The sequence below is a fragment of the Aptenodytes patagonicus genome, chromosome 3 (genome assembly GCF_965638725.1).
Source record: "Aptenodytes patagonicus chromosome 3, bAptPat1.pri.cur, whole genome shotgun sequence".
Taxonomy (NCBI): domain Eukaryota; kingdom Metazoa; phylum Chordata; class Aves; order Sphenisciformes; family Spheniscidae; genus Aptenodytes; species Aptenodytes patagonicus.
In genome coordinates this window covers 23,622,081-23,648,278 of record NC_134951.1, presented here as the reverse complement: position 1 = coordinate 23,648,278, position 26,198 = coordinate 23,622,081, and the positions used below count along the sequence as shown (strand labels likewise).

Below are 26,198 nucleotides of genomic sequence, written 5' to 3'. Positions count from 1 at the left end.
AATTCAAAATTTGAAGCCTATCATATGGTAATCCGTAAGATTTCCTCCAAGAAAGAATTCTACTTTGACTATTTAGGATGGTGAAACATTTAATGTTAAAATCAATTATGATTAAATTATCTGATGATGTTGAACACAGAGTGTACAGTCCTAACTACTACATTTCAGGAATTACCTTGCTCAGAATAAAACCTACGAAGACTGACAGGAGACTGGGCTGCCATATATATATAAAATACAGTCACAAAATAAATATGGAAAGTACCTGTATTATGTATATATAAATTACTATTGTCTGATTAACTGCGCTTAAGCAGTGAAAATAGTTGTTTAATATGCTGAAGGTAACTGCTTATACGCGCAAGATGATGAATTGAACCTGCTCAACACCACAGCAGAAGTACTTCGCCTGTAATCTCTGTACCTTTTATTAAGTATCCCCTTGAGGGAACACCATGGCCCCATAACCCATTTTTTCTCTTCTAGTACAGTTATCTAGTGATTTGGTCCTACAGACATCTATCCTACCAACCCCCCACTAAAAACCGGATGCCAGGCACCTCGTAACTGGTCTACAAACACTTAATACTTTGTGCTAGAGGCACCATCTTCTTCAATATCTTCTCTTTCTTCTGGATCTGGGTCAGGCATCCTGTAGCAAAGGAACGTGTGCACTTTCTTTCATGGAAAACCTCTCTTACCAGAACATAAGCATCTCTTGGGTGCCTCTGTATATCTCTAGGTTTTTGTTCCTAGACTACTGCAGAAAACCTGCTACATAACTACCTGTTCCTTACAGAACTCTTTTACTGTAAAGTCCATAACTAAAACCACTTTTGGAACTAGCCTAAGCCCACTGACATGGGTTGATCCAGCCTGTGTCAAAGGCACGTAGAATCAGGCAGTAGAGTTCTGTAGTGCTTCAAGAAGGTTTGGTCTTGACAACCGATGGCTTTTCTTACGTTCGGCTAATCCACTGAATCTTCTCTTTCCTGTACTGTATTTAGAGGAAGAAGGGAATTTTGCAGGTATGAGATACACTTCCCATTTAATATTTCCCCTTCAAAACGTGGCTTGGATTTAGTAATTAATCGGTACTATCCTGCAGAGTCTACAGCCTATCATGAACACTTAGATTAGACAACCCTCGTTTTTCCCGAACTAAGCTAAGTCAATCCAAGAAACTGAATTTACATAAACAATAAAAAGATTTTACTGTGCAAGTTCATAAATTCTGACAGTTTCATGGAAGCAGACACTTGAGATGAGTTAAGAAGCTTTAATAATCCTACACAAAGGCAAGTACACTGGCTGAAAAAGCAGCCAACATTCTGGAAATGACTAATGAATTACTACAGCACAATTCTGCTTGTGGATGCTTCAGCTTGTACTGCATAACTGAAGTGCAGCAACAGGGTATAATAAATGCAGGAGTGATTCTTTGTGAATATGTGGCATACCTAGCTTCTGGGTCTATGATATTATTATTAATCCTGTTCACTGAGTCTTGATATTAGACGATTCAGTGTTTCCTTACTTAATAAGCAATAGATGCAGTCTATGAAAGATAGGCAAACACAGAATTTGCTTTCTCACCTCAAATTGGCAGATGCTACAACAGTCCTCCTAAAGGCATATATTAACACTCCACTGCAGCTACGTAAGGTTATATAGCTCTTTCCAACTGGTTGGAAAATACTTTCTAAAAAAATACCTGCAAGGGGTATGGATGTTTGGTAGTGGTATCTGTCTGAAGACAGATCACATACATCTGCCTTGTCTATGAGGCAAAGAATATGAAGGGTTTTCATTGAAAGGTAGTAAACACATTTGACTATAGTTTCAGTCTCTTCTGTCTCATTTTGAGTTTGTTTATCAAAAATGTGTGGCCCAGCCTGAAAGAAATCCAGAAATTGCCAATGAGTAGAGCGGAATGATTTTTGCCAATGAGTGGAGCGGATTTCTGGAATGATCCAGAAACTTTTGCCAGTGAGTGGAGTGGAATGATTTTCTAATGATGGTAAGTCTTCCTCTACACTAGGCTTAATCTTGCCATTCAGATGGTATAACTTAAAGCTAAACAGCACCTGATAGATTAGTAGATCATAACAGCAGATCAACTGCAACTTGGTTGCTGGAAAGATCACACATACTAATTTTCCATCTGATACTCATGGCACTGTTAGAAGAAACAAGGACTTAACAAAATACATTTTCAAGTGGGGAAAAGACGAGACTGAAGAAGCATAATTATCACCTTGGCATTAACTCCATGTAAGAGGCAAATTCAGCATATCCAGCAACGAGAAGGAAACTAAACCAGTTCTCAAAAACTCCAAGTCTCATTCTCACCTCTGCTCTGATTTCTCACATCAACTTTCCAGCCAATATCTGCATCTGTAAAATGAAGCTGATTTACAAAAATACTCAAAATTAAGTTGAAATCTGAGAATGATAGTGCTATACATTACTACCACATATATCCTACAGAAATATCTTTCCTATCCTACGGTTAATAATTTACTCTATTTACTCTGAATTTACTCTATGTTGCTCTTTCCTTAAAGATTAAACATTAAAAAAATCTTAAATGGGAAGAAGCAGGAAGAGTTGTGCAAGCTTACTTGTGAACCAGGCAGAGATTTCTCTATCTTGCTTTCCATCTGTGGAACAAGTTCCTACAGGAATCAAGGGACATCATAAGCCTATATATTTTCTGGGAGGGACTATTCATGCATTTTATTAAACAAACGTTCAGAAGTGCTTAAATTCTTCAAAGATGAGGGCAATATAAGACAAGCTATCGAAGAAGCTGAACTGCTTAACTGTTAGAGAGTTGTTTAAAAAAAGGTCTTTGTATGCATAACAAGGACAAAGATTGGGGACCAGACCTAAAGTAGTTACTAAGAAAAACTACAATGCCTAAAGTGATTTTTAAAACCAAGTAGAAAAGTAATTTCTTCTGCCATACCTGAGAAAAAATATCTGTGTTTAGTAAAAGTAAACAGCTCCAACTCAGAGACGGTTTAAAGCAAATTTGAGAGCATTTATTATAGAAAGAGACCATAAATTACAATTTAATAGAAATCAGTAATTTTTCAGCATGTCTAGTTTTAAATTGTTTGTAATTTTTTCCTCATGTAAAAAATAAATCCATATAGCAAGACAGAATTGAAACTAGACACAAATTGGAGTACTTTTTATATGGCAACTTGCTCAAAAATAAAACTTCACCATAAATTGACTATCACCTACTGTTTGTTTAACAAATAAGTCTAGGGGAAAGTTAAAGTCATTTAATGCATTTCAATTTTGTGTTAGAATAGCCTTGATCAAGAATTTCATTTTAATAAAATCTGAAAAGTTAAAATATATTTTTCAGTGTAAATATATTACTGCTTCAACATTTTCTTCTATACAAATTTAGTTGTTACTTATGGCAACATAATTGGCTGGAAAGATGCCAGTTTGTCCTCCTATTCTTCCTTCCCACCAATCAAACTGGGAATCTGTTTTGGTTGTGACTGTGATTTTGTCTCCAGCTTTGAAAGTCAAGTCACCCGGCTGTTGTCCTTCAAATGAATAAAGTGCTGTCACTTCTACTGGACTGCTCAAAGAGTTACCTGAAGTGAAAGAAATTAAATAAAAAGGAAATTACTAAACTGCAATACAGTAAGTCCTTAAATACAATATTCTTAAATGACAGTAGAAAACAGTGACAAAGACACCAAAATAATTTATCTGAGCATATAAACCACTGACAGAAAACGCCTTCATTTCCACTACATTCTTAGGTAAGTGAAATTTGGATTCTAGCCTACTGCCATAGTCTATTTAATAAATAAAGTAGTACTTTACACAAAATAAAGATCAGCAACTTTTTTTATATGCCTTATGCGGTCAAACAGCGACAGTGGGAACAAAAGCGGTGCATTGAAGAAAGTGCGAGTGCTTCCTGAAAGATTGCTGAACAGAACAACTTTCAGGTTTTAGTTTTGGTATGTATTCTTTGTGACAGTTTCTTCATAGAAATTACAAAAACTAAAGCAGGGATTTTGATTTTTTAACAATATTCAGAATATAGGATGGTAAAATACGAAATAACCACAGCATTTCTCTTCTCTTTCCATAGGGTTTGCAGTGTCTAGGATTTTGGTGTATCTCACACATTGAACAAAACACACAAAAAGTGCTAGCGGAAAGAACGGATTATGGTTTGACATACTGGAAGCGACCTGGCTCGCATAGTGGTATTTTAGACCACATATACAAATAGCTTTTATTCTCTTTCCACCAGGCTCCTACATAACTATTTCAGTCCTTAACTGGGGTTGGAATCGTGTCATGAGTCTTCTGACCTAGAGTTAAAATCACCCAAAGTCTTGGATACCATTATCCAGCCTCCACTCCTGCTGACACTTTTTTAGCCCATATCTCAATGTTTATTACTATTGAACTTTCAATCTATGTGAATATCTTCAATTTGCTAAAAATCATGTTTGCTCTCAATTCCTTTAACTGTCTGAACTATACAAGGTAGTTGCATTTGTTTAATGTTGATTAGAAAACAGTTAAGTTTCTCGCATGAATGCATCTAAAAGTGAAAAATGGAAGGAGCAATGGAAGACTACAAGACTACTCTTACACAAACTATTGAGTATACTGAAATTGGCTCAGTAAAAGTAGGAAGAAAAACGAAGGGAAAGTAGACACAAATTAAAGCATGAAAAGGTGGAACAAAAGAAGTGCGTGTGAGATATTAAAGTGTAGGAGTGCATTTGATGCACCACAATCATGCCTCCAATCATTGTTTGCTCTGTCATATGAACAAGATTGTTTTGTCTTTCCCTTCCCACTCTTTGCTCCTGTGCATATGTATCTTTCCAAACATGCAGAAACCTCAAAGCACTACAGCTGATTATGAACACTGATTTCTGAGTCCTTGCCCCATTTGCTACCTGCTGTCATTTAAAAGCATTTTCCAGCTTTATTCCCGTCAGCTATTTCATAAAAATTCCTACTTAATTTTCCCTAGCAGCTCTTTCCCATACTATAGTTTCATTTTATTTCTCACAAAGATTCTAATCTCTGTGCTTTACTTCTGTACTTTTGTAGCATAAAACAGATAAAATGCATACTTATTGCCTCCAGATTGCAGCATCCCATGCCTCATATTTATATGGATCATCCTACCAAATAACTATCTGAAATGAATGTGCTGTTATGAAATCTACCACATATAAGGGGGAGCTATTTCATGTTCTCATTTCCCGATTTCAGTTTTACATAAAAGGGTTTTAAATAAAATTGTTATAGTCAACAAGAAGATTGCTGAATGCATATATTGAAACCACATTTGCAGCTCACACAAGATGGTGCTACAGTGCTACATACAGCATATGATACAGAAATCATTGAGATTTATGAGTATGCACACTGGAATAAAAACAAATTACACTGTGGAAAATCCTTAATTAATGGTATCTGAATACACACAGCACAATTCTACAAACACAGTGGTCAAAACAGAAATATAGACAATTTGGCTGAAGATCAATTAGTGCCGCAGCCAGCATACATATTCAATGCTCTAGCACCCATGGATATGGCATATGCTGGATAACAAACTGCTCTGACCACAATATCCTTTCATTTTTATTCATCTTTACATACCATAATGATTTGAACTTTTTGATAAGGACTACTGCTATGGATTAAGGACTTGATGAGGTATAAACTAGAGTGAATTTACAGCCTCTTGGGTGCGCTGCTGTACCAGCCCCAGAGTGAATGAAGGAGCGGTAAAACTATCTTTAATTACAGCACATTTACCACAGAATGAAAGCATTCTCTAGAAAGTTGCTACAGAACAGATGCACTGGCTACATTTATATTAATCTGTTGAAGAATGCCAGAGCCCTTCTTTGACTTTGAGGCCAACTGGCATAGACTGGCCACATACATCCTAGTAAACGCTCACCATCCAGAGAGGAAAGCCACATCCAAACTACCTACTGGTTTCTATACCAGAGTAACTCCTAAACCACATCTATTAATTATCTGGGAAAGTGCTAGGTGAAAATAACGGCAAGGAACTTTCTAACAACACAACCACATAGGTAACTGAGTTACAGTGCTTGGGCCAATGCCTTCACACTGTTTAACTGACTAGTAGATGTAGCCACTAGTTTCACATTCTAATGTGAACCTATAAAATAATTGTAAACGCATAGCCTTATTTGAAAACTGCTTTTTAGAGAAGAACAGGCATTTACATCATTTTGGGTTCAGTTTATTAAGCTTTCAAAAACTAAATCCAAGTTGGAAGACAGAGTAGTACAGTCCAGCTGTAGGTCCCAAATTTAATTTAATGGCATAGATGTATAACCCATAGCCACTGAATGTCTGATGCTGAAGAACTTGCAGAAGAATTAGATAAAAATTGCAAAGTGCTGCTTTTGACCATTGAGACAGCAATAAAATTGAAGTAAGTTTTACGTGCTTGAGGTTAGTGGTGAGATTGCTAAACATCCACTTTGCAAAATTCACTAATTGTCAGCAATTAGAGAGCTAGCAGGATCTTTGTGGGTCATGTGTGCACCTAGATGACAGAAACTATAAGTGAACTAACACAAACTGTTACTGCTGGTTTGGGGCTCATCCAAACCATATTAAGAAGCTTGCAAAAAAGGAGCCCTGTGACTCAATTGTTACTGCAAATGAGCCATCTGACCAAGGGTACTGATGACTGACAGTGTAATCCTATTGTTGATTGTCCATATATTATGCACTTTCTGCTAAATCTCTGCTTTGGTAAATGGGCTGTGGGTCTGGTTCCTTTTGAAGTTGAAAGGCTATAACATTGCTTCTATTGGGATGCAACATACCACACGAAAATGTGATTGTCTAGGTAGATATATTTTTCCTTGAAACTGAACAGTCTCTCTACCTTACTCAAATATTTTGTGCAACCTTTAGAATGCATGGCTACAGTTTTTGCTATTTAAAAATCAATGTGAATGAGCAACACATTCAACATACTAACTTCTACTTTCTCTGTTTTTTTGTAAAGAAGTAGAGAGAAGTGACTGGAACAGCCACACAAAATGTTAAAGTCAGATGAATCTCCAGCATCAGAGATGACAGAAGTTGTACAGTGCTGGCATAAAAGCTCCACCAAAAAGTGTCAGCTTACAGAAAAGCTGCAATAGAATTCTCATTGGTTAAATGGAGACCCAGAAAACTAAGCAACCATATGAACCCTGTTTGTGCAGCAGAAATTAGAGAAAACCAACAAACAGACTAAATGATGGAAAACAACTAATGGATCTAGGCAGATGCAAACATCTATGCTTTTAAAAACAAATATATCAAGTATCAAAAAGGTTTATCATCGCTAGTACAGTGTTCAGAGGCATTGAAAGCCTTGGTTATTACTCGTAGGTTTAGGATGAGAGCTGTAGCTAACATTGAACAGACAGAAATCTTAGTTCGTTACCTGTTATGGGACATTGGACTTCTGTTTGGAAAGGATTAGTACAGAGTTTATAATTAGAGTTCAGGAAAGAATCCAAAGTAGGCTGAAGAACTAGGTTAATTACTGGGTCTTGCAAATCTCTGAGTGAAAAATGAGAGTTGGTGCCAGCAACAATGAAGAGTTCATAGGAGATTTTAATGGCCACCCTTAGCAAATGGCCTGGACAATATGACCCACTAAGATATGATTGTGAGCGTGAACAGTGTGTGTGTATACATATATTGATTGTCTGAAGGATGTTTGTTCCAAATTATCATATTAGAAAGGAAGACTTATCAGGCTGTGACTGGAGATGTTAAAGAGGAAGACAACCATTAGCTTGATTCAACAGCTTTACATGAGCCAGCAACATGCTGTTGCAGCAAAAAAGGCGGAAGGTATCTTGGGCTGCATTAGGTAAAGTACTGCCAGCACGTCAAGGGAGGTGATCCTTCCCTCTACTCAGCACTGGTGAGGCCACACCTGGTGTGCTGGGTCCAGTTCTGAGCTCCTCAGTACAAGAGAGACATGGCCATGCTGGAGAGAGTCCAGCAAAAGGGCCACAGGGATGATGAAGGGACAGGAGCATCTCTCCTCTGAGGATAGGCTGAGAGAGCTGGCGCTCTTCAGCCTAGGGAAGAGAAGGCTCAGGGGTGATCTCATCAATGTCTATAAATACTTGAAGGGAGGGTGGAGAGAGGATGGAGCCAGGCTCTTTTCAGTGGTGCCCAGTGACAGGACCACAGGAGGTTCCCTCTGAACATCAGGAAACACTTTTTTACTGTGAGGGTGACTGAACACTGGCACATGTTGCCCAGAGAGGTGGTAGAGTTTCTGTCCTTGGAGGTATTCATAAGGTGTCTGGACACAGTCCTGGGCAACTGGCTCTCAGTGGCCCTGCATGAGCAGGGGGGTTGGACCAGATGACCTCTAGAGGTCCTTTCCAACCTCAAACATTCTGTAATTCGGTGAAAAACTTCAAAGAGACTTTTGAAACAAAGTTACCTTTAAATATAAAAGCAGCATGAAAATTTGTAATGGGTGGTGGGGAGAGAGTCTGGACTGCAAAGAGCAGTAATCAAAACCCAAGTTGACACAAATAGAAGTCACCTTGCCAGCACTCTGTCTAAGCCAGACAGAGCAGCCTCCCTGTCAGACACCATGACTAGCCTGCGCTCAGCTAGGGGAGTGACAGCATGCAGTGCACCTACTAGGGACTCACATCTCTGTGCATATGCGACCTTGTGGTGGGGCTTCTTCCCAACATATGGATCAGTGGGTTGTTGGGAGCTGCACGAGCACACATAGAGCTGGAGTACCCACACCTCCAACAAGAGGTTTGTGCAAGTAGGAGAACCTGCACTGCCAGAATAGACTGTGTGCTCATAACCCATACTGCCTGTGAGAGGGGATGTGCATGAATGTGAAGCTTTGTACATGTAACACTTGATATGCATGCGTGCCTGTAAGTGCAACTGAAACTTTGGAGGTTGTGTTTAGAAACTTCAGGTGTTTATTAACATTTTGTAGTTGTCTAATATTGTGGTGTATTTGCTGTAATGTATTGATCCTGAATGTATACTTCACAGATTACCAGTGAATTATCTGTCATTAGTGAATTAATAAAGCGCTTTGATCCTGATTTTGGTTTAAGCTATAGGAACTGAGCAGTCTTTCCCTGTGACAGTTCTTGCAAAAGTGTCAAGATTAGGGTTCAGGCTGAATGGCTCATGGCCATTGCTGAGCTTTAACTAGTAATTATAATGAAAGAACTCATTTAACTGCTGGTCTAGTAAGGAGGGCAAGTATGTGTTGTGATGATAAAGCTAGGCCAAGAGCAGGAATTCAAATATGTAATAAAAAGCTAAGCTCACTAGCAGTCCCAAGAGAAACTAGGATGGCTGTTCTTTTTGCAAAACCAAATCAGTTTAGCCTAGAACTGATAGAGTGACTGGGCTACTGTTAGGGTTAAGACTAGGATCAGAGATTAATAAAGTAAGGGGCTGAAGAGAAAGATTCATTGGTGGACAAGCAATATCGGGAATGAGATGAGGCGTTCAATGGCAAGAGTAAGTATCTTACAGATATTTCTGGATTTGCTGTGCTCATCAACCGATAGAGCTAAGTCTGGAAACTTTTAGTGTCTCTTTTCGAGATACCATTGGATCCTTGCAGGACAGGTGAAGGATAGAATAAGAGCAACAAATGACTTACGGTTCGTTCTGAGGCAGATACGAGTTCCTGCATTACAGTCAAAGTCAGCTTTAAGGGTGGGACTAGAATTTCGGTACGGAATCCAGTTAGCAACAGTTATTCAGCTTCTACACTACTTGTAATAGGGGTTTGAACAGGTCCAGTTTTTACAGTTATTGCTGCCCCTCCTCCTTCATATTTTCAGACTTGAGGCTTATTGAGCTATATTTTGGGTAGGATTTGGGTAGGAACTGCAAGCACTAAAGAGATACATTTTCTGCTGGATCCAGTGCACTGTGCATTAGAATGTGGAAGGCAAGGGGTGGGCAAAGGAAATAGCATGTAGTAAATTCTGAAGGCATCAGGGTCACTACTAATGACAGGGATAGCTTCTGAATTAGTGCTAGGGCTCAGGATAGTAGGAACTAGAGACCTAAAATTTTGACTTGAGGAATGCAGCAGCATCAGGGTACAATGATGCCTAAAGGCAGGCAGAGAAATGGCTTAAGTTTAACTTTGAAGTAGTAGGTGAACCACTAAGTTCAATTTGTAATACTCACAAGAATGGGATGAAAGCTGGATCTGGCAGGGAGTGCTTTTGGTTCTGTTTGAGCTCAAAGATACTTAAGCTGAGAGTCAGTGGAGGAATGTAAAGGAGAACGATATGGGCAAAGTGATAGGGCAGGAAATTAACTTTGAAGCAAGAACTGAATCAAGATGAGAGCAAAGGAATATTTAATTTGCAAAGGTCAGAGAGAAGGATGTTGCAACAATTGAATCATAACAGGACAAAAGCCTGGACAAAAGTGGAGACGGAAAGAAAAGGCTGCATCTTTGAAATGGCATTCATAGAACAATATGAGTCCTATAGGGACTCATATTGCTCAGAAAGAGAGAACTAAAGAAATTCAACTTGAAGATCACACGTGCTCTGCAGTGGTCAGCAACAGAGCACTGTTTCAGATTCTATTTGATCATTTTTAGCTTGAATCCATAATTTGTTAACAAAGGAGTACCAGAGCAAGGCAGGAAGAGATGGAGCTGGAATAAAAGTAGTTATGAGGTATCTGCAGAAAATGTTATCTAGCAAATGAAAAGGGACAAAGGATAACTAGCTGGGAAATCTTAACAGAAAAATGGAGGGCTTCTAAGTGACACACTGGAAATACAGATGTAAAGGCAATTACAGACATAGCCCAGCAATGGAATTCAGGGAGCACAAGTATTACCAAAGAAAACAGTATATGACAATTAATCTACCAGGTTAAGAGAAGATGGAATGCACTTTCTAATACATGGTTATAAAGAGGTCACCAGAGACTTGGAAGTACCAGTTACATTTACATCAGGGAATGGAGCAGTACCAAGGCCAACTGCCAGTCTGGCCCTGTCCCTGCTATTAAACTCCATGTCTCCAAATGAGAGTAGCTTCATTCATACTGACTACTGGGGACAGTCTCTGGCACATGCTAACTTCCAAACTACTACGGAATCATTTGACAGCCCGCTACCTTTCCCAGATCAAAATCATACCAGGAACCTGCTAACAATAAATGGAATAAATTATAAAGCACATGCCCTTGCAATGTTTAATTTATCAGCATAGGTAGAGCCAATGGCTTGAACTGGGTGCAAGAGAAACTGCTTTAAAGAGGGTTGAGAATAGTACTGAAGAACTCCAAACAACAAGATGAAAGAAGATTAGATAACAGCAATATGATCAACTATGGGCTTTATAAGATGAAAGAGGATGAGATGCTGCCACTGGGAAGAGATATCGCTGGATGAGATTGAGAGTGTAATGGTCAAAAAGAAGCGACAAGATAGGATGGATACCTGGGGCAAATGGAGACGGAGGGGACAAAACAATGAGAATCTTCTGCATCTGTGAAAGCTATAAAGTTCAGAGAAGATATGAGCTGAGGACGAGTAGAACCATCATATCTGTATCGGTGATATAGGTATCACTGAAAGATACCCAGTGTGGACTGGTAAGAGGGGACAGACACTAGCTAGGACCTGAAGAATAATCTAGTAATGCAAGACCTCCATACAGATGAGATCAGGAGCACGGAACTAAATAAAGCACACTGTGAGACTTAGGTTGGAGTCTGGTGTATTGCCAGACGTTAAACCACCTTTTTGGCCACTCCTCTTTTTGCTCCCATTAGTCAGCTGGGGAGGCTATTTCAAAGCCCTACTCCCCCAGTTGGTAAGAAAGCTTTCTTAACGTCCAGCTTCAAGTAATTGACTACTAGCTTACATCTATTTTTTTGTTTGTTGACATTGGCCTTTGGCTGAAACCCTTCTTTCTTGGCATTTACCTTCCTTATGCTTTTATAGTCAAAAACCATTTCTTAAACCTTCAGACTGTTACACTAAAAATAACTTAGTTACTCCATATCAGTGACTCCTTGCTCCATTCATTGTACTTACTTTTCTCCACATCTATTCAATTTTACCTGATTTTTCTTGAAAATGAGTAAACAGAATATTACCATAAGGTAAGAGGCCTGTAGGTAACTGACTTCTCACACTCTACCATTAAGCACAGAGCTGTTTAAATAGAAGGGTGACAGAACTGAAGGAACAGAGAACTCATTTTGTGGAGATCATGGATTTATTTCTGAATGTGAAAATAAAAAAATATTTGGGATGAATCAGCAGAGGAGACTGTCAGAACAGATCTTTTGATGAAGAGATAAAGTCATGAATGAAGAAATCAGCAAAGAAAAAATGGAAAGGGAAGGAGAGTAGAGAACACTGGAGGAACTGGAAGCCACAGAAAGCTGAGGTACACGAACGAGAGAAGTATTAGTGACGTAGCGGAGTTGCTCTTTTAGCTGAAGGCTGAGCTGAACCAAGGCTGCAGAATAAATGATAAAGCTAGACAACACAGAGCTAAGGGGTCAAATGCATTTAGAAGAATGATAATGAACTTACAAAAACTAACAATGAAGATGTGTTGCATTGATTTGTTTTGCATTGATTAAGAGAAATCAAAATAAAGGGGATGTGTACATAATTTAAAGAAACTTAAATATAGAGAGCTATAGATTTTGAACATGAATGGATGTATTCCAAATCCCAGAACTCTAAACCTAGAGGCATATTAGAAATTCAACATAATACAATATTGAACACAGATGTTACTCATTAGTTTGACAATCATTAATCCAGCAAAAAATCATCGGTTCTATAAACTGTTTTAATATTAGCAGGTTTCGAAAGAAGAGAAGTCTCTGTATACAATAAAGGAACCTAGCAAACAGAAGACTAGAGGAATACAAAGTTAGGAGGGAAAAGAAAGATGTCTTTGTGATTAGTGCCTTTATCTGTTCCCTGACCATAAGAAATACCAGTACATGCAGCTATTTCAAAGAGACTAAGGAAATGAGCCTAAAACCAACCTGTTGATACTAATTTAGAAAACAGTTAAGATCAGCATTAATCAGGTTGAAGTCAAAGCACTAATTGTGTGCTGGACCCGCAATATGGAGAAAGAAATTGGACAGTGTGTTGTCTGATATAATGCTAATTCTTCAGCTCTCTTTTCTCCAAAGAATTATGAAGCTGAAACTAATAATAGTCTCAGTGATACAGCACCTTTTTCAAGAACATGAGGCAAATCCGACGTCTTGATTATATATGATAAGTCATACTGGGGAGTATCTACCTTTTACTACATCTAAACTTACCCTCTTGGTTTCCATTATATTTTACTTCTATTTCTGAACTATTATGTTAAACAGCAGCTATGAAAATAACTTATGAACATAAAGTTATGCCCTACAGAGATTTGATTTCTTAGGTGAATTGTGTCAGGGATAGTCAAAGAAGCATTGGAAGGGAACCTACAGGTACTGTGTGGAAGAAAGATGTAAGGCTTAGTGCTGGATTTTTGAGGAAACCACTAATTATTCGTACATGCCAATTTCCTGCAAGCTGTTCAGTCCTCTAATTTTAAGTATCTCATGCCTTACGTCACTACTACATTTTGTAATTGCTTTTAAGTAAGAGTTTTAAAACAAGAAGGAATACTAGTTTTAAATTCAAAATATGTGAAATAACAGTGGTTTTGATCATAATAATTCTAAGGAGTCACACTCTAGTGAGTGAGTTAGAACAAAGAAACAATTGAAGCCACACTTCGATGATATTCTGAAAGACAATCTTAGAAATAGTTCAGTTGTTTGAAAGCATGCATGTATGCACCTAAACTTGTCTCCTTAGAAACAATGGAAACTATTTCATTTATGTTATGATAACAGTCAAAAATGCACAGAATACTTCTGAAAACAAGGAAATTAGGCTACAGAAGTACATAATTATATGTTTATTACTAGCTACATGCACATACAACAAAAAAATCCCGTTACAACTGATTTTTCCACTCAAGAGTTTAGAAAGCAATCAAAATGATGAAAACTGCAACAGAAAACAGTATTCTGTTATTGAAATAGAAAATATATGGCTTGCAATTGATGTGACTACCAGTTTGATTATTTCCTCAAATTTAAAACCCTCTTGCGTATATTATATAATTCCTTTATTAAAAAGGACTGGCTCATTTACCTGCTAGAATGTAAAGAAAGAAAAAATATTTCCAGTGATGTTATAAAATATTGAAACAACATTGCCTCAAAATATCCACTTTATAAGCACATGCAATAATAAAACCATGACAGATATAGTATCTTGTTCCATGTGACTTTTGGAAAATTGTCATCTTGGAGATTAAGACCTCATTAGGTATAGTTCACTGGATACTTACACTCTGTAATGTTTTATGGATGTAGAAGTTTAATGCAACTAATAGTCCATGCTTTGATGGTAACTGAATTCTGAGGCTTTACTATTCATAAGCAGTTCCTAACAAATTTTGTTTAGGTAATGTGAACTTCGGCTCAAAGTTGGGGCTCAGACCCACAGAGGTGATGTTGAGTTCGTGTTCACATCCAGGTTGTACAAAAGTTAAGTCAGATTACTGAATTACCTAAATTACAATGTCATGATAAGCAGAAACAAAATACCTTATAATGTTAAGATTCGCTTACTGGGCACTTATTGGGCAACATCCATTCTCAGTTCTCATTCACTATGCCTGGTGATAGGCCTAAAACAGCAGCATCTTTGGAAAGTGACAACTGGTCTGTGTTTAAAGACTTAAGATGGAGGTGAAGTAAGGAAAGTCAGAGATGGGAGGAAAGGAAGTGCCATATGAGTTATTGTACAGAGAAAAAGAGGGTAGTAAACTAAAAGATGTCATGGCATTCTTCTCTCAAGACAAGATGAAACATCAGCCAGTGGGGGGTAAAGCATTAAAGGCAGTAAAGCAGAAGCATATTGTAGTAAGTTATACCCTGGGGCTCTCTGAAGAAATTAACTTTTCAGGTCCTGTACGGCAACAAAATATTACATATGCTAATGCCTGATTAGGAAAAAAGAGTCTCCATGCAACTCTCATTCAGAAAGAAAAATAGTAGCCCAACTGTATACTAGAAATCATGAAAATAATTTCAGTTCTTGAATCACACCAGTATACAGATCAGTTCCTTTTTTCAACCTAATGTGCTTCATTTTCCATATTCTTAGATTACACCTCTCAGCCTTCAACCTAAGAAGAAAGGGTTTTATCTCAGCTTCTAGAGCAGAACAGACATATACCTACTTAAATATTTAATTTTAGTTGTTTCCGGACAAATTACAAACCAAGTGTTTGTTCAGTCTTGCAAGTGAAATCTCAAATGTCCTATCCCCATTAAACTACTAATTTCCTTAATGGCCTTTTTTATTTTGTTTTTTAAATGTAGACTCACGTCAGAAAACTCTCAGCATACACAAAACAACCACCTCAGATCTCACTGAACAGATGTTTGGGAAGGCCTAAATATGCACGGTAGATTTGACATTTTATATCTACAGGTACTAATCTGCTATAATCAGATATAAGCATAAATCTTTCTGTACAGATACTTGAAGTATGTCATATGTCACCATTGATCCAATTAATCTCCAATAACGCTCATCTGATCAAAGGTCAGGAGACATGATATTCAGCAAATCATGCTCAGAACAAATAATCTCTTGCTTTAGCTGTTGTTTTGCCGCTAACTATGGCTTGTTTTGGGTAAGTAAACAAAACCACTTGTCTTTCTCTACTTTCTGAAAAAAAGCTTCTTAAGATTCTCAAAGTATTTAAATTCAACACTGAAATCTGAAAACAATTCCTTCTTCATAACTAAGAAAATGAGGATGGACTTTTTGGGGTAACTGAGCTTCACTGACACTGCAGTAAAACAGTACCCTTTAAATGCCCACACAAATGCCTATTTGTGCTGTCAGTTACACAAACCTCTGAAGGGAAAGTGCAGGCACCAGTTACTTTGCTCTATTCTACAATCACTTACAGACAAAGAAGCGTCCTACACCCAGAAGACCTGATGTCTGTTTTGTTACAGCAGCTATAGATTTAAGGCAATTTCAAAACATTTGAGGTACCTTGGATAATGTAATAGAATCATAGAATAGTTTGGGTTGGAAGGGACCTCTAAAGGTCATCTAGTCCAACCCCCCTGCTGTGGGCAGGGACATCTTCAACTAGATCAGGTTGCTCAGAGTCCCGTCCAACCTGACCTTGAATGTTTCCAGGGATGGGGCATCCACCACCTCTCTGGGCAACCTGTGCCAGTGCTTCACCACCCTCAGCGTAAAAAATTTCTTCCTTATATCTAGTCTAAATCTACCCCCCCTTTAGTTTAAAGCCATTCCCCCTTGTCCTGTCACAACAGGCCCTGCTAAAAAGTCTGCTGCCATCTTTTTTATATATCAAGGAAGGCCTGTATCATTCCAGGAACTACACTCTTTAATACCTCTCAGTACTAAAGGTACACACCAGTCCTGAAAAGGAGTGCAAAACCAAATGTTAAGCCATCTTCCACTTCCATGGGAACTGTCTCAGCAAACCCTATTTTCTAAATTAGTTGCAAAGCTAGACGTTATGTATTACTTCAAGTAGGTACTTTGTCCAGGTTTCCAGTGTTACAAAGCCCTCCAGTTGATTTCCAGAATAACTTAATAACTATGTTCTCCATTAACAAAGAAATGGTGGCTGGAAAAAACTATTCCATGTTTAATACCTGTTGTTAAAGACAGCACAAAGCAAAGTTAGCCACAGACGTTCCGAACAAGGTACGCTACCCTCAATTTTGCTCCAGAGCCTCAACAGATAAGAAATTCATCATCAGCTGCAAATATGTATGCATGGAATGGAGGTATTATACACACTTTTATAACAGACTCACAAAACCCAGAAAAAGGCTCAAGTATTTTTGACCTCTTCCACATAAGCTGGAAATGGACCATTTCAAAGCAGCTTCCATGTCACCAACTTGTGTCACTACTGAACAGTGTCACGTCTAGCAAACAAAACTGATGGTTTCACTGGTGGTTGAAACAGACCTGACTATATTTAAAGTTTAAGTTACTGTGCAAATTAAGCTCATTCAGTATGAAACATATTTCACTGTTTTTGAGTTTCTGGCCTACTAGGGAACATGCTGGCTCATCATCTTCATCTGCTGATGGAATGCTTTCTATCTTTGTTTCGGCACACTCAGCTTTTGCATTAAAGAAGTGCCTTTTTTGTCAAGCATCTGTGGATGTATTTCATATTTAGGATATAAAAAAACCACCTCCTGCTTGCAAGAGTCAATTCTGTAACAGTACTTTTGCTGATTACTTTTTCCATTTTTCTGCCTTTTCAAAAAAACATTTAAATTTTCATTCAAACTGAAATGGTCAAATAAACTATATCAATGTCAAGGGCTTTATTATGTTCAAGACTACATTAATGCAAATAATGCCTGTGCTGAAATCATACTGCAAAAGCTGAGATGCAATGCTAAGCATAACCTTCATATTCTGAAAAGCACAGTACAGTAACAAGAACTGAGCACTGTTTTATTCAGGTCAAACTGACAATTTAGGAATGATTTGCAGATCTTTTATTACGTTGACAAGCTTTTCCATGTTTCCTCTACACATACTGAGCTAACATCTCAACCTGAGCACACTGTCTCTGCATTTTGCTTCTCAAATCTCTGTACTGTCAGATTCAAAAGTTCTGCTAATGTGTTATTGGCACATGAGCTAGTTCACTTGATACAAGTCTTAGCTTTTACCCCAGTCTGGAAAACAACCTACAGCCTCAACCCCCTCACCCCCCAAAAAAACCCCACAAACAAACAAAGAAACCCCCCAAAAACCAAATTAGTAAACCCAACTTAATTCTCTAGAGTTTCTGCCAGCTTCTAGGGTAATGTTTTGTGAAATACTGATTGAAAATTTTTTTCAGCCTTGCACGGAGAAAAACTTCTCTGCACTGGCTAGAAAAAAATGGTTAAAAATAATAAAATTATATGAGACAGAGGTATCTCATATGGAAACATACAAAATAATATTATTGTACAAGGCCTGATTTGAAGTAGTGTTGACAATCCTCATCACCAATGTTTTAAAACTGGACGAGGAACAGGATGACCAGGAACAGAAAGCCTGTTTTCAAGGGGAAACGAAAATGAGCTTCACAGAATAAAACTCAGATGAAAGAGGTTACTGCTACTGGACAAAGGAATAAGACAGAAAAGTATTTTAGCTAAAGAACAGGAAAACATGAGACAAAACTCATTTAATCTTGCTAAGAATAAATTTAGATGAAAAGCAGAAAAAAGTTTCAAGTCACTAAAAAAGAAAGATTCAGAGACTGCTTTCTGCAAAAAAAAGCTGGTATCTCCTAAGTATTTTAATACAAGTCCACCACTTTCATGATAACATATTTACATTATGTGAACATCTGCAACATATAGAAAACTCTTGTTAACTTTACTTGGGTTAAGGGGCTCAGGGCTGTTGAAATTTATGCTAGGATTTGTTCTTGCCACAACTACTTATTCTCATTGTTGTTATGTTACTCTACCACCAGTACAGCCATTATTAACTCTGCCTATACCATAGGCTACATGAGCTTATAACTTCAAAAGGTATTCAACAAATGTTCCCTTCCTCTGCCAAATGGTGACCCAAGCAATTGTACTTCTGCTTACAGTATCCCATGGCACAATCTTGTATCATTTGATCACAGTGTAAACTGGTAGGAGAAAGGTAGATACCCCCACTTCATCACAAAACAACTTCAGTAAGAGCTAGAAACAGCACAGACCCATGAACTAGAGCCTAAACTGATCAGTGCAAACTGCAGCTTGCACCATCCACCCTCATGAGGATGAAGCATCTTGGACTGCCACCATCACCCAACCTGTGCTCATATTACGCTTCTCAGGCTAGCACAGCCAACCTTTGCTGAATACTCATTACATCAGCCTGTGCAAAAAGTACACAGTTATTATAAAGTTCATGAAATGAAACAGCAAACACTTCTGCAATTTTCACTTAAAATTTAAGAACAGTGTTGACAGTATTCTTCATACTTTTATGAACATGATGATGCAATGCTACGTATGCTTTTAGGTCAAGTGAAATATTGGATGTGTAGGTGCTCCTTCAAAAGAAAAAGCTTATAGTAACTACACTTGTGAAAAAAATACCCCTTAGTTCAAGTATGAGGAAATTCTGGCTTGCAGATGGGATTCAGCCACTAACTCCGATTTGTCCAATATGCAACAAACATGAAGGCAGATTTTTCCCCCAACAGTACCTCCAAACTTTCTCTGCTGCCTTATACCCAGCTGCACCGCTAATCTCATATTCTTCCTCATCCTTCTGCAGTAGTTGACAAATGGCAGAGCTGGTGGAAGGAGTAGGGAAGAGATAGTCTGAACCTTATGGCAGGGACTAATACATGAAATTGCGTACCAGAGCAAGATTTTCCTTTCTATTTTTCCTTACAGAAGAGTTTTCTATTTTCTTATTTTTTCTCTTCTTTTGACTCCTTCCTTGCTAAATAGCAAAGGATCTGCTAAGAACACAAACATGCACCTGAGAGGAAAGGGGGAAGAGGGGTACAAGTCTCACAGTGTATGCACAAATGAATACTACCTCACTTCCTTTTCACAACAGTAGAGGTTGTTTCCAGTTGAGCTTCTTAAAGAAACAAACAACTGGAAGAAGAGTATGTTAAGGTTGCCTAATATGGCAATAAAATTGTTAATGAGAAAGAGAAACCCAATGGAATATAACCAGAGAAGCCTCAATGAAATCCTTGCCAGACCTTCCCATGAACAAGTAAGAAGTTTCTTGAAACCATCTTTTTGTAGAAGTAAGAAGCATTATTATACCACTTGAAGAACAGTTATTTGTCATACTAATTTAGTTTATATTAGTGTTTGCCTTACTGATTTATTTCTGTGAGGCCTCCTATTTCTTATTCAGAAATGTGAATGACCTTCTTGGTTCATCAGCAATATCCAGCTGGCTGATCTGCACGATGTAACACTGAACTAGCACAGTCAAGGTAGATGCAGGACCTCAGGTCCCTCCATGACAGAGAACATGTCACTTTTTGGGGAACCACGGAACTTAATTTTACTGCTTATTGAAAAATATATTTAAAGTGGTTGTTCCATCAGGGTAAAAACTAATTAATTTCCAAAGAAACTAAAGTATTATCAGAGTCTTCCCTTAGCACTTAGTATAAAGTAGATGTTCAGTATCCTTCCAGGACCAGATATGCAGCATTTCCTCCCATCTCCTTCCTGCCTCTCAGCAGAGATAAGAGGAGTGGTGGGGACTGCATGGAAGACAGGATGTTCTCAAACATGCAGTTTTCAGATGTAGTGAAGTTTCTTGTCCCTGCTGTCAAGATGGATCTGTAAAGCTTCACCCTACCATTACTGCAAAATGATCTCCATTTCTTAGATCAGTGTTAGCTTTCATCTCAAATCAATCAAGCACAGGGCATTTTGCCACAGTCTGGATAGGAATCCTGTATATCTATCACTTCCTTGAGGTACTTAAAAGTACTGTTTGGCTTCTATTAGTATTAATGAAGCAGAAGCTCCCATACTCCCGAAGGCTTTTCTAGACAAATAGATAGGAAAGCAATTTAAACTTGCCTTTGTCCTACTACTTGAACAATACAGAAAGAAAATACTATCTAATACAGTACACAGCTCTGAAACAACTTTTAAAGCACATATTTCATAAATATGCTAAAACATTAAGCTGCATGCTTTACAAGGGCCTCAGACAAAAGACTTAAACCTATACCATTTAACATTTGTATGTTCACATGAACAATTTCACATTTTAACTGCTGCGAATCAGAATTATCACCTTAATGGTGCTTTACACTTAAAAAATAAGCATAGATTGCACTGAGATTTTCTGATGAGTTAAGCTCTAATTTCCTAATTTTTATTCCGAGCCATTAAAAAATGCCAGGAAAAAATATTGTTCCCCATGCCAGTATATCTGGTTCATATTTAGCATAACAGCTCTCTGCCAATGCAGGCACACATCAGAAAGACCCCAATTTCATCCTAGCACGTCTGACCTCAATCTCTCTGTGCCTTGTTGCATTTTGAGTTAGCTGATTATATGCAGTAAGTTATTTGTTTCAGCATGACCACTGAACTCCTGCATGCTACATATTTTTCTCTCAGCTTGCCACAACATAAGCCATAAGCAGCTTGATTATCTGACTTACTACATTCACAATAGTAATAGTACGATCCTAGTAAAAGTGAATCAGGGATAAAAATAGTCTCAAAAATAATTTCCTGGGATTTCCTGGGTTTGGTTAGTATTAAGAAAGAGCTCATAATAGCAAGAAAATTAATACTGTGGGGGACCACCAGATGGATGTTTTATTTTTCCGTTAACTAAATATAAACATGTCACAAGCCTTGCCACGAAAAACACAAAAATAGACCAAGCTCTTAAAACCAACCAAACAAAAAAGGTACTTTAGTTACTTTCCAGGGGGTTAAAGTCTTCATGTTTACTAAATTGGTAGACAATGTCATGAAGGATTGATAGATATATCACGTATCTCACTTTGTAAAAATTTTCTAAAACAAGTTTCTATTAGTCACACTGAACTGTCGTATTGATTTTACAGTTTATAATCTGCTAGCATTCCTCCTCAAATTACTGTATAGAAGGAACAGATTACTGCACAGCTTGATGAGGGTTCTTGCTTATGTGAAATAGTTCTACTTGATCCTACAGCAAATCTCTGCCTTTCTTGCAAAAGGAGTAATTCATGAACTGAAGAAGGAAAAGTGGCTTTTTTTCCAGTTCCAAATACACAGCACACATCCACAGCACCTAAAGGAATATGCACATATCTGATTTTATCTGAGTTTGTTATTTTAATTATTTTATCCAGTTTTCAGTTAATTATTGAAATCAGTATCTTTTATTCACCATAAAAAATGTCTACTCCACTTCCCCAAGAAGACACACAATGGGACAACATTAACCAGTTAACTTCCTTATCCACAAGGAGTAACAGCACAGAAATATCACAGGAAAATACGTGAAATTCAACTGAAAGAACGGCTTCCTTTATCAGCATTCCATCAGATGGAACAGATTATTCTATTTATCTCCGAGTTCTCATACCCCCATTAATAAATAGACTTTTAAAAGTGTACAGTCTAATGCCTATGAAAATGACTCAGGGGCAACTTTTTTGAAATATCATCCAGTCTCAGTGACAGAAATAAATCATGTTTCCATGGATGATTTCATTTCCAGTTCAAAAGCAAAATGCATTTTTCTCCTTGTTGTGAACCATGGAGTCTTCCTGCATCCTTAAAAACAACAGGTTTTGGATTCCTTCTCCCTTCCAGGTCTATGCACATAGCATGGTACAAAAACAATTTTATAATCTTACTTAACTAAAAGTTAAAAGCTTTTGATTAATTTTTACTACAATTCAAGTTGGCAAATGAATCTGCAGAATGATGACACCATTTTAAATCATCTTGATCCAGAACAGACAGAAAGAAGCAAAAATTGCAATATTGACAAAGCATTGCATATGCTTTCTGACAACATGGGAAAAGCAAAAATTCAGATATTACACTGGGAAAAAGTTAAGTCTGAGACCACAGAGGTACCTGAATTTTATTGGCTCCAAAACTGATGAAATACTTTTATTCTACTGTTGTGGTGTTTAGTCTTAATTACAATAAAAATGCCCAAGTCAAAAGTCGCTTATCAAGAGGAGATTTGGGTACACTTACATTTCTCTTATAGTGTAGTTGTCAGTTTTTTTGTCAGTGGGTATTTCTAAATGTGGAACTGCATAGCTGATACGAATAGCTGTATGTTACGTTTTCAGTTAAATTTGAGTTGTTCCAAAATAGTACTAGTTGTGTTAAAACTAAGTTGAGAAGCATATCAGAAAAATAAAGCGATTGCTTCAACACACATTTAGCAAAACAAGCCTATTTTAAAGTTGCAAGCACATGGAGTAATGTTCTCTTTCAGCAGCTCTAACTGAAAATTCCATTGTTTCACTACACTGTGTTTAAACAAGCTCAGCAGTACACATAATTGGAGGTACTAATGCAGAGACAGCTAGAATGGTGTCCATGTTCCAGGTTATATTTTGTCTTTTCCCTGAATTTGATCAATACTATCCTACAGGGTAGTAGCTCTAAAAATAACAAGATTGTAAGTCAGATGGAAACTGAACTGCAGAACAGGCATGCAAGTAAAATAAGTGAAACAGGAGGTGAAGTCACAAGTAAAAATTATGCTATTGCCCTCAGACAACTGCAAAACAGTTTGGGTTTTTTTTTTTTTAAAGCTTTTTACCTCAGAAGCAGTCTATGAATTCTTAGTCCATATAATTGCTTGGCTTAGTTAACACGTACGTTTTTAACTTGCTGCAAAAAAACCCGTAATGTACTAACAAAAAGAAATTCATATACAGACCCTCAAGTTTCCTTGACAAAATACATTTCAGGAGGCATGAAAATCTGTCTTGGAATTCTCACAGCAAACAGATTTTCATAGATCTACTGAACCATCTGGCATTCATAGATTACTGAAAGAAACATTGAGATCATCTCCGAAATTATAGAAAATTGGGCCAGACCTGATTCCTGGAGAACTGTAACCATGAAAAGCAGAATCTCCGAGAGAGATTTAGTTAACACAAACTGATTTTACCACAATCTCATGGTACCACCTGATCAGAAAGGGTTGATATTGTCTCAACTGTTTTAACATAGAGTAGCAATATGTAAGAAGGTTAAAATAAATAAATAATAAAAAAAGTAAGGACTGGAGTTTAGTCCAAATTCATTATGGCTTTTAGGAGCCCAAATCTTATTGATCTCAGTGAGCTCACATCTCAGAATTTGCTATTTGTAGCACTATTTAAAATCTGAGAGGAAAGAGAAAATGACTTATGACAAAGAGCTCAATCTGTTTAGTAATCAAAGGAAAGATCAAGGAAGATCAAAAGGTGATTTGATTACAGCACAAGTGTCTCAAAGGGAACAAGAGGGGAACAAAAAAACCCTCTGGCTAGGAAAGACTTCTTTAATATAGTGAAGAAAGCCACAACAAACATCACTGTCTAAAAGCTGCAGACAAATTCATATGGGAAGGCATGAATTTTTAATAATGAGGTTGACAAATCACTCAAACCATCATTGAAGGAAGGAGGCTTTTTTTAGCTTCTTAAAAATGGTGACAAATTTCTCATCTGCCTCCTCGTCTTCATCAAGTGCTTGATATAGCACTTCTTTCAGTACGTAAGAATACAAATGTATGCCTCATGGGGCAGTAACTATCTGTTAATATTTTCATATTATTTTCAAAGTGAAAAGTTTCTGCTGAAAAAACTAGTTACAATTCGTATTTTGATTTTTTCGAAGTTCTACTGTAATCAAGTTTGGGTATGATGATTTTATGCACAATAGTCTTAAGGGTTCAATGTCTGCAGATAGATAATTTATTCCGTTCGAAAATCAAGAGAATAGGGCACACATTTTCCCCAAGATAAAATTAAATTTTAAAATATTTAGTTCAAGTACTTGTGGAAGGTAAGAAAGCCAGCTCAGAGAAATCTAAAAAACCCCTTGAACACTTAGGCTTTACAGGCACAAATTCTTCTGAGTTTCTTAAGCAAATCATACGACTGCTTAAAAGATGCAAAGACCATCATTACTTTCTCCTAATTATGACAAAATACTTTACTGTTATAAAGAGAAGTGCTTTTGCGTTTACGATGAGCATTTTGTCTTACAGTATTGTAGACACAGACCCACACTCTTGTTCATCAACATTCCTGAAAGGGAACATATTAGTGAGCAGAGACAGAATGAAACACTAAGCTAGTATACATTTTCAAGGCCAGAGAACTCAAGCCCATGATGATTTGTGATAACTGTGAATGAACAGTGAAAGAAGAGTGTTTGGAAGGAAAATTTTTTGCATTTTCATTCCCATTCCGGCCTCAAGTCTGTTTCCTGATTGTTTCAGCGTCTTGGCAATTTTAAGTGATTCTTTTCCAAACATGTGAACCAGTCCTTTTCTGATTAGCTGAACTGAAGAAAAAGTGTGTGTGGGGGGAAAAAAATCTGACTTCTGATTCGGAACTAATTGCCTGTTAATGACAGTTCTCACCAACGTTCACTTCATCCCAGCTCCTGCTTCTACTAGCAGATAGCTACTCCTGCTGCTACCAGTTCAGTTGGGAAACCACATCACTGCAACGTTTTCAGAATTGTATAGTATTAAGCAACGTGTTAGGAGGATAGACAGGCAAGTCAAGTAACCATTTATCTACAGTTTTGGTTACTTGTTCCTCCATCGCAGAACCCCAAATAGAAATAACTAGAAAACACAACACCAATAAAAACCTAATACCTAGGATTAGATATTCTAGTGTGACAAACTATCAACCTAATGTATCTAAAAAATTGTCCTAATAAAATAAACTTCTCCTGAGCCTACAATGCCCAAGTAGTCCACTAAAGAACCACGGGTCATTTATATTACGGATGTCGTACAGAACTCTGTACAAAACCTTCTATCCAGATAAAGTACAGCTAGATCGTGGCAATAAAGCTTGGAAGGAGCAGTCTGCCCTTTTATTAGATTGTACAACATAGAGGGGACAAGTAGAAAAATGAAGCTGCAAATCTCTAATTCTAGTAAGGCATGAACTTTCATACTCATAAGCAAATCTAATTTCTTTATCTGAACAGTCTCCAGAAAAATCTCTACTACTGTAGAAACTTCATACTTCACTGAATTACAGTAACTGTATCAGCTATGAGGTGGTTTTTTTTCCAGAATTGTAAAAGGTCTCTGCAAATTATTATTTTTTTAAAAAATAACATTTGTGGTATTTCCAAGTTTCTGGAAACATTTTAAAGGATTACTGAACCTCATTTTACAACTAAATGCATTACCTTAAGTATTATTCAGTTATATGAAAACAATCTACGTGCATCTGAGTTCAGGTATCACGTTATCAGTTTAGAAAAACATGTTTTTCATT

At 37.4% G+C, this 26,198-nt stretch overlaps 1 protein-coding gene across 2 annotated transcripts in view; it reads right to left on the bottom strand.

Annotated features, from left to right (window-relative positions):
- Positions 1–3,023: 3,023 nt before the first annotated feature.
- SH3YL1 (SH3 and SYLF domain containing 1) overlaps positions 3,024–26,198 on the bottom strand; it is a 51,308-nt gene continuing 28,133 nt past the window's right edge. For both annotated transcript variants that reach the window (XM_076332857.1, XM_076332858.1), the window contains one exon: positions 3,024–3,623. In XM_076332857.1, coding sequence (XP_076188972.1) covers positions 3,424–3,623 — 200 coding nt within the window. In that variant the 3' untranslated portion in view covers positions 3,024–3,423. The remainder of the gene's footprint in view (positions 3,624–26,198) is intronic.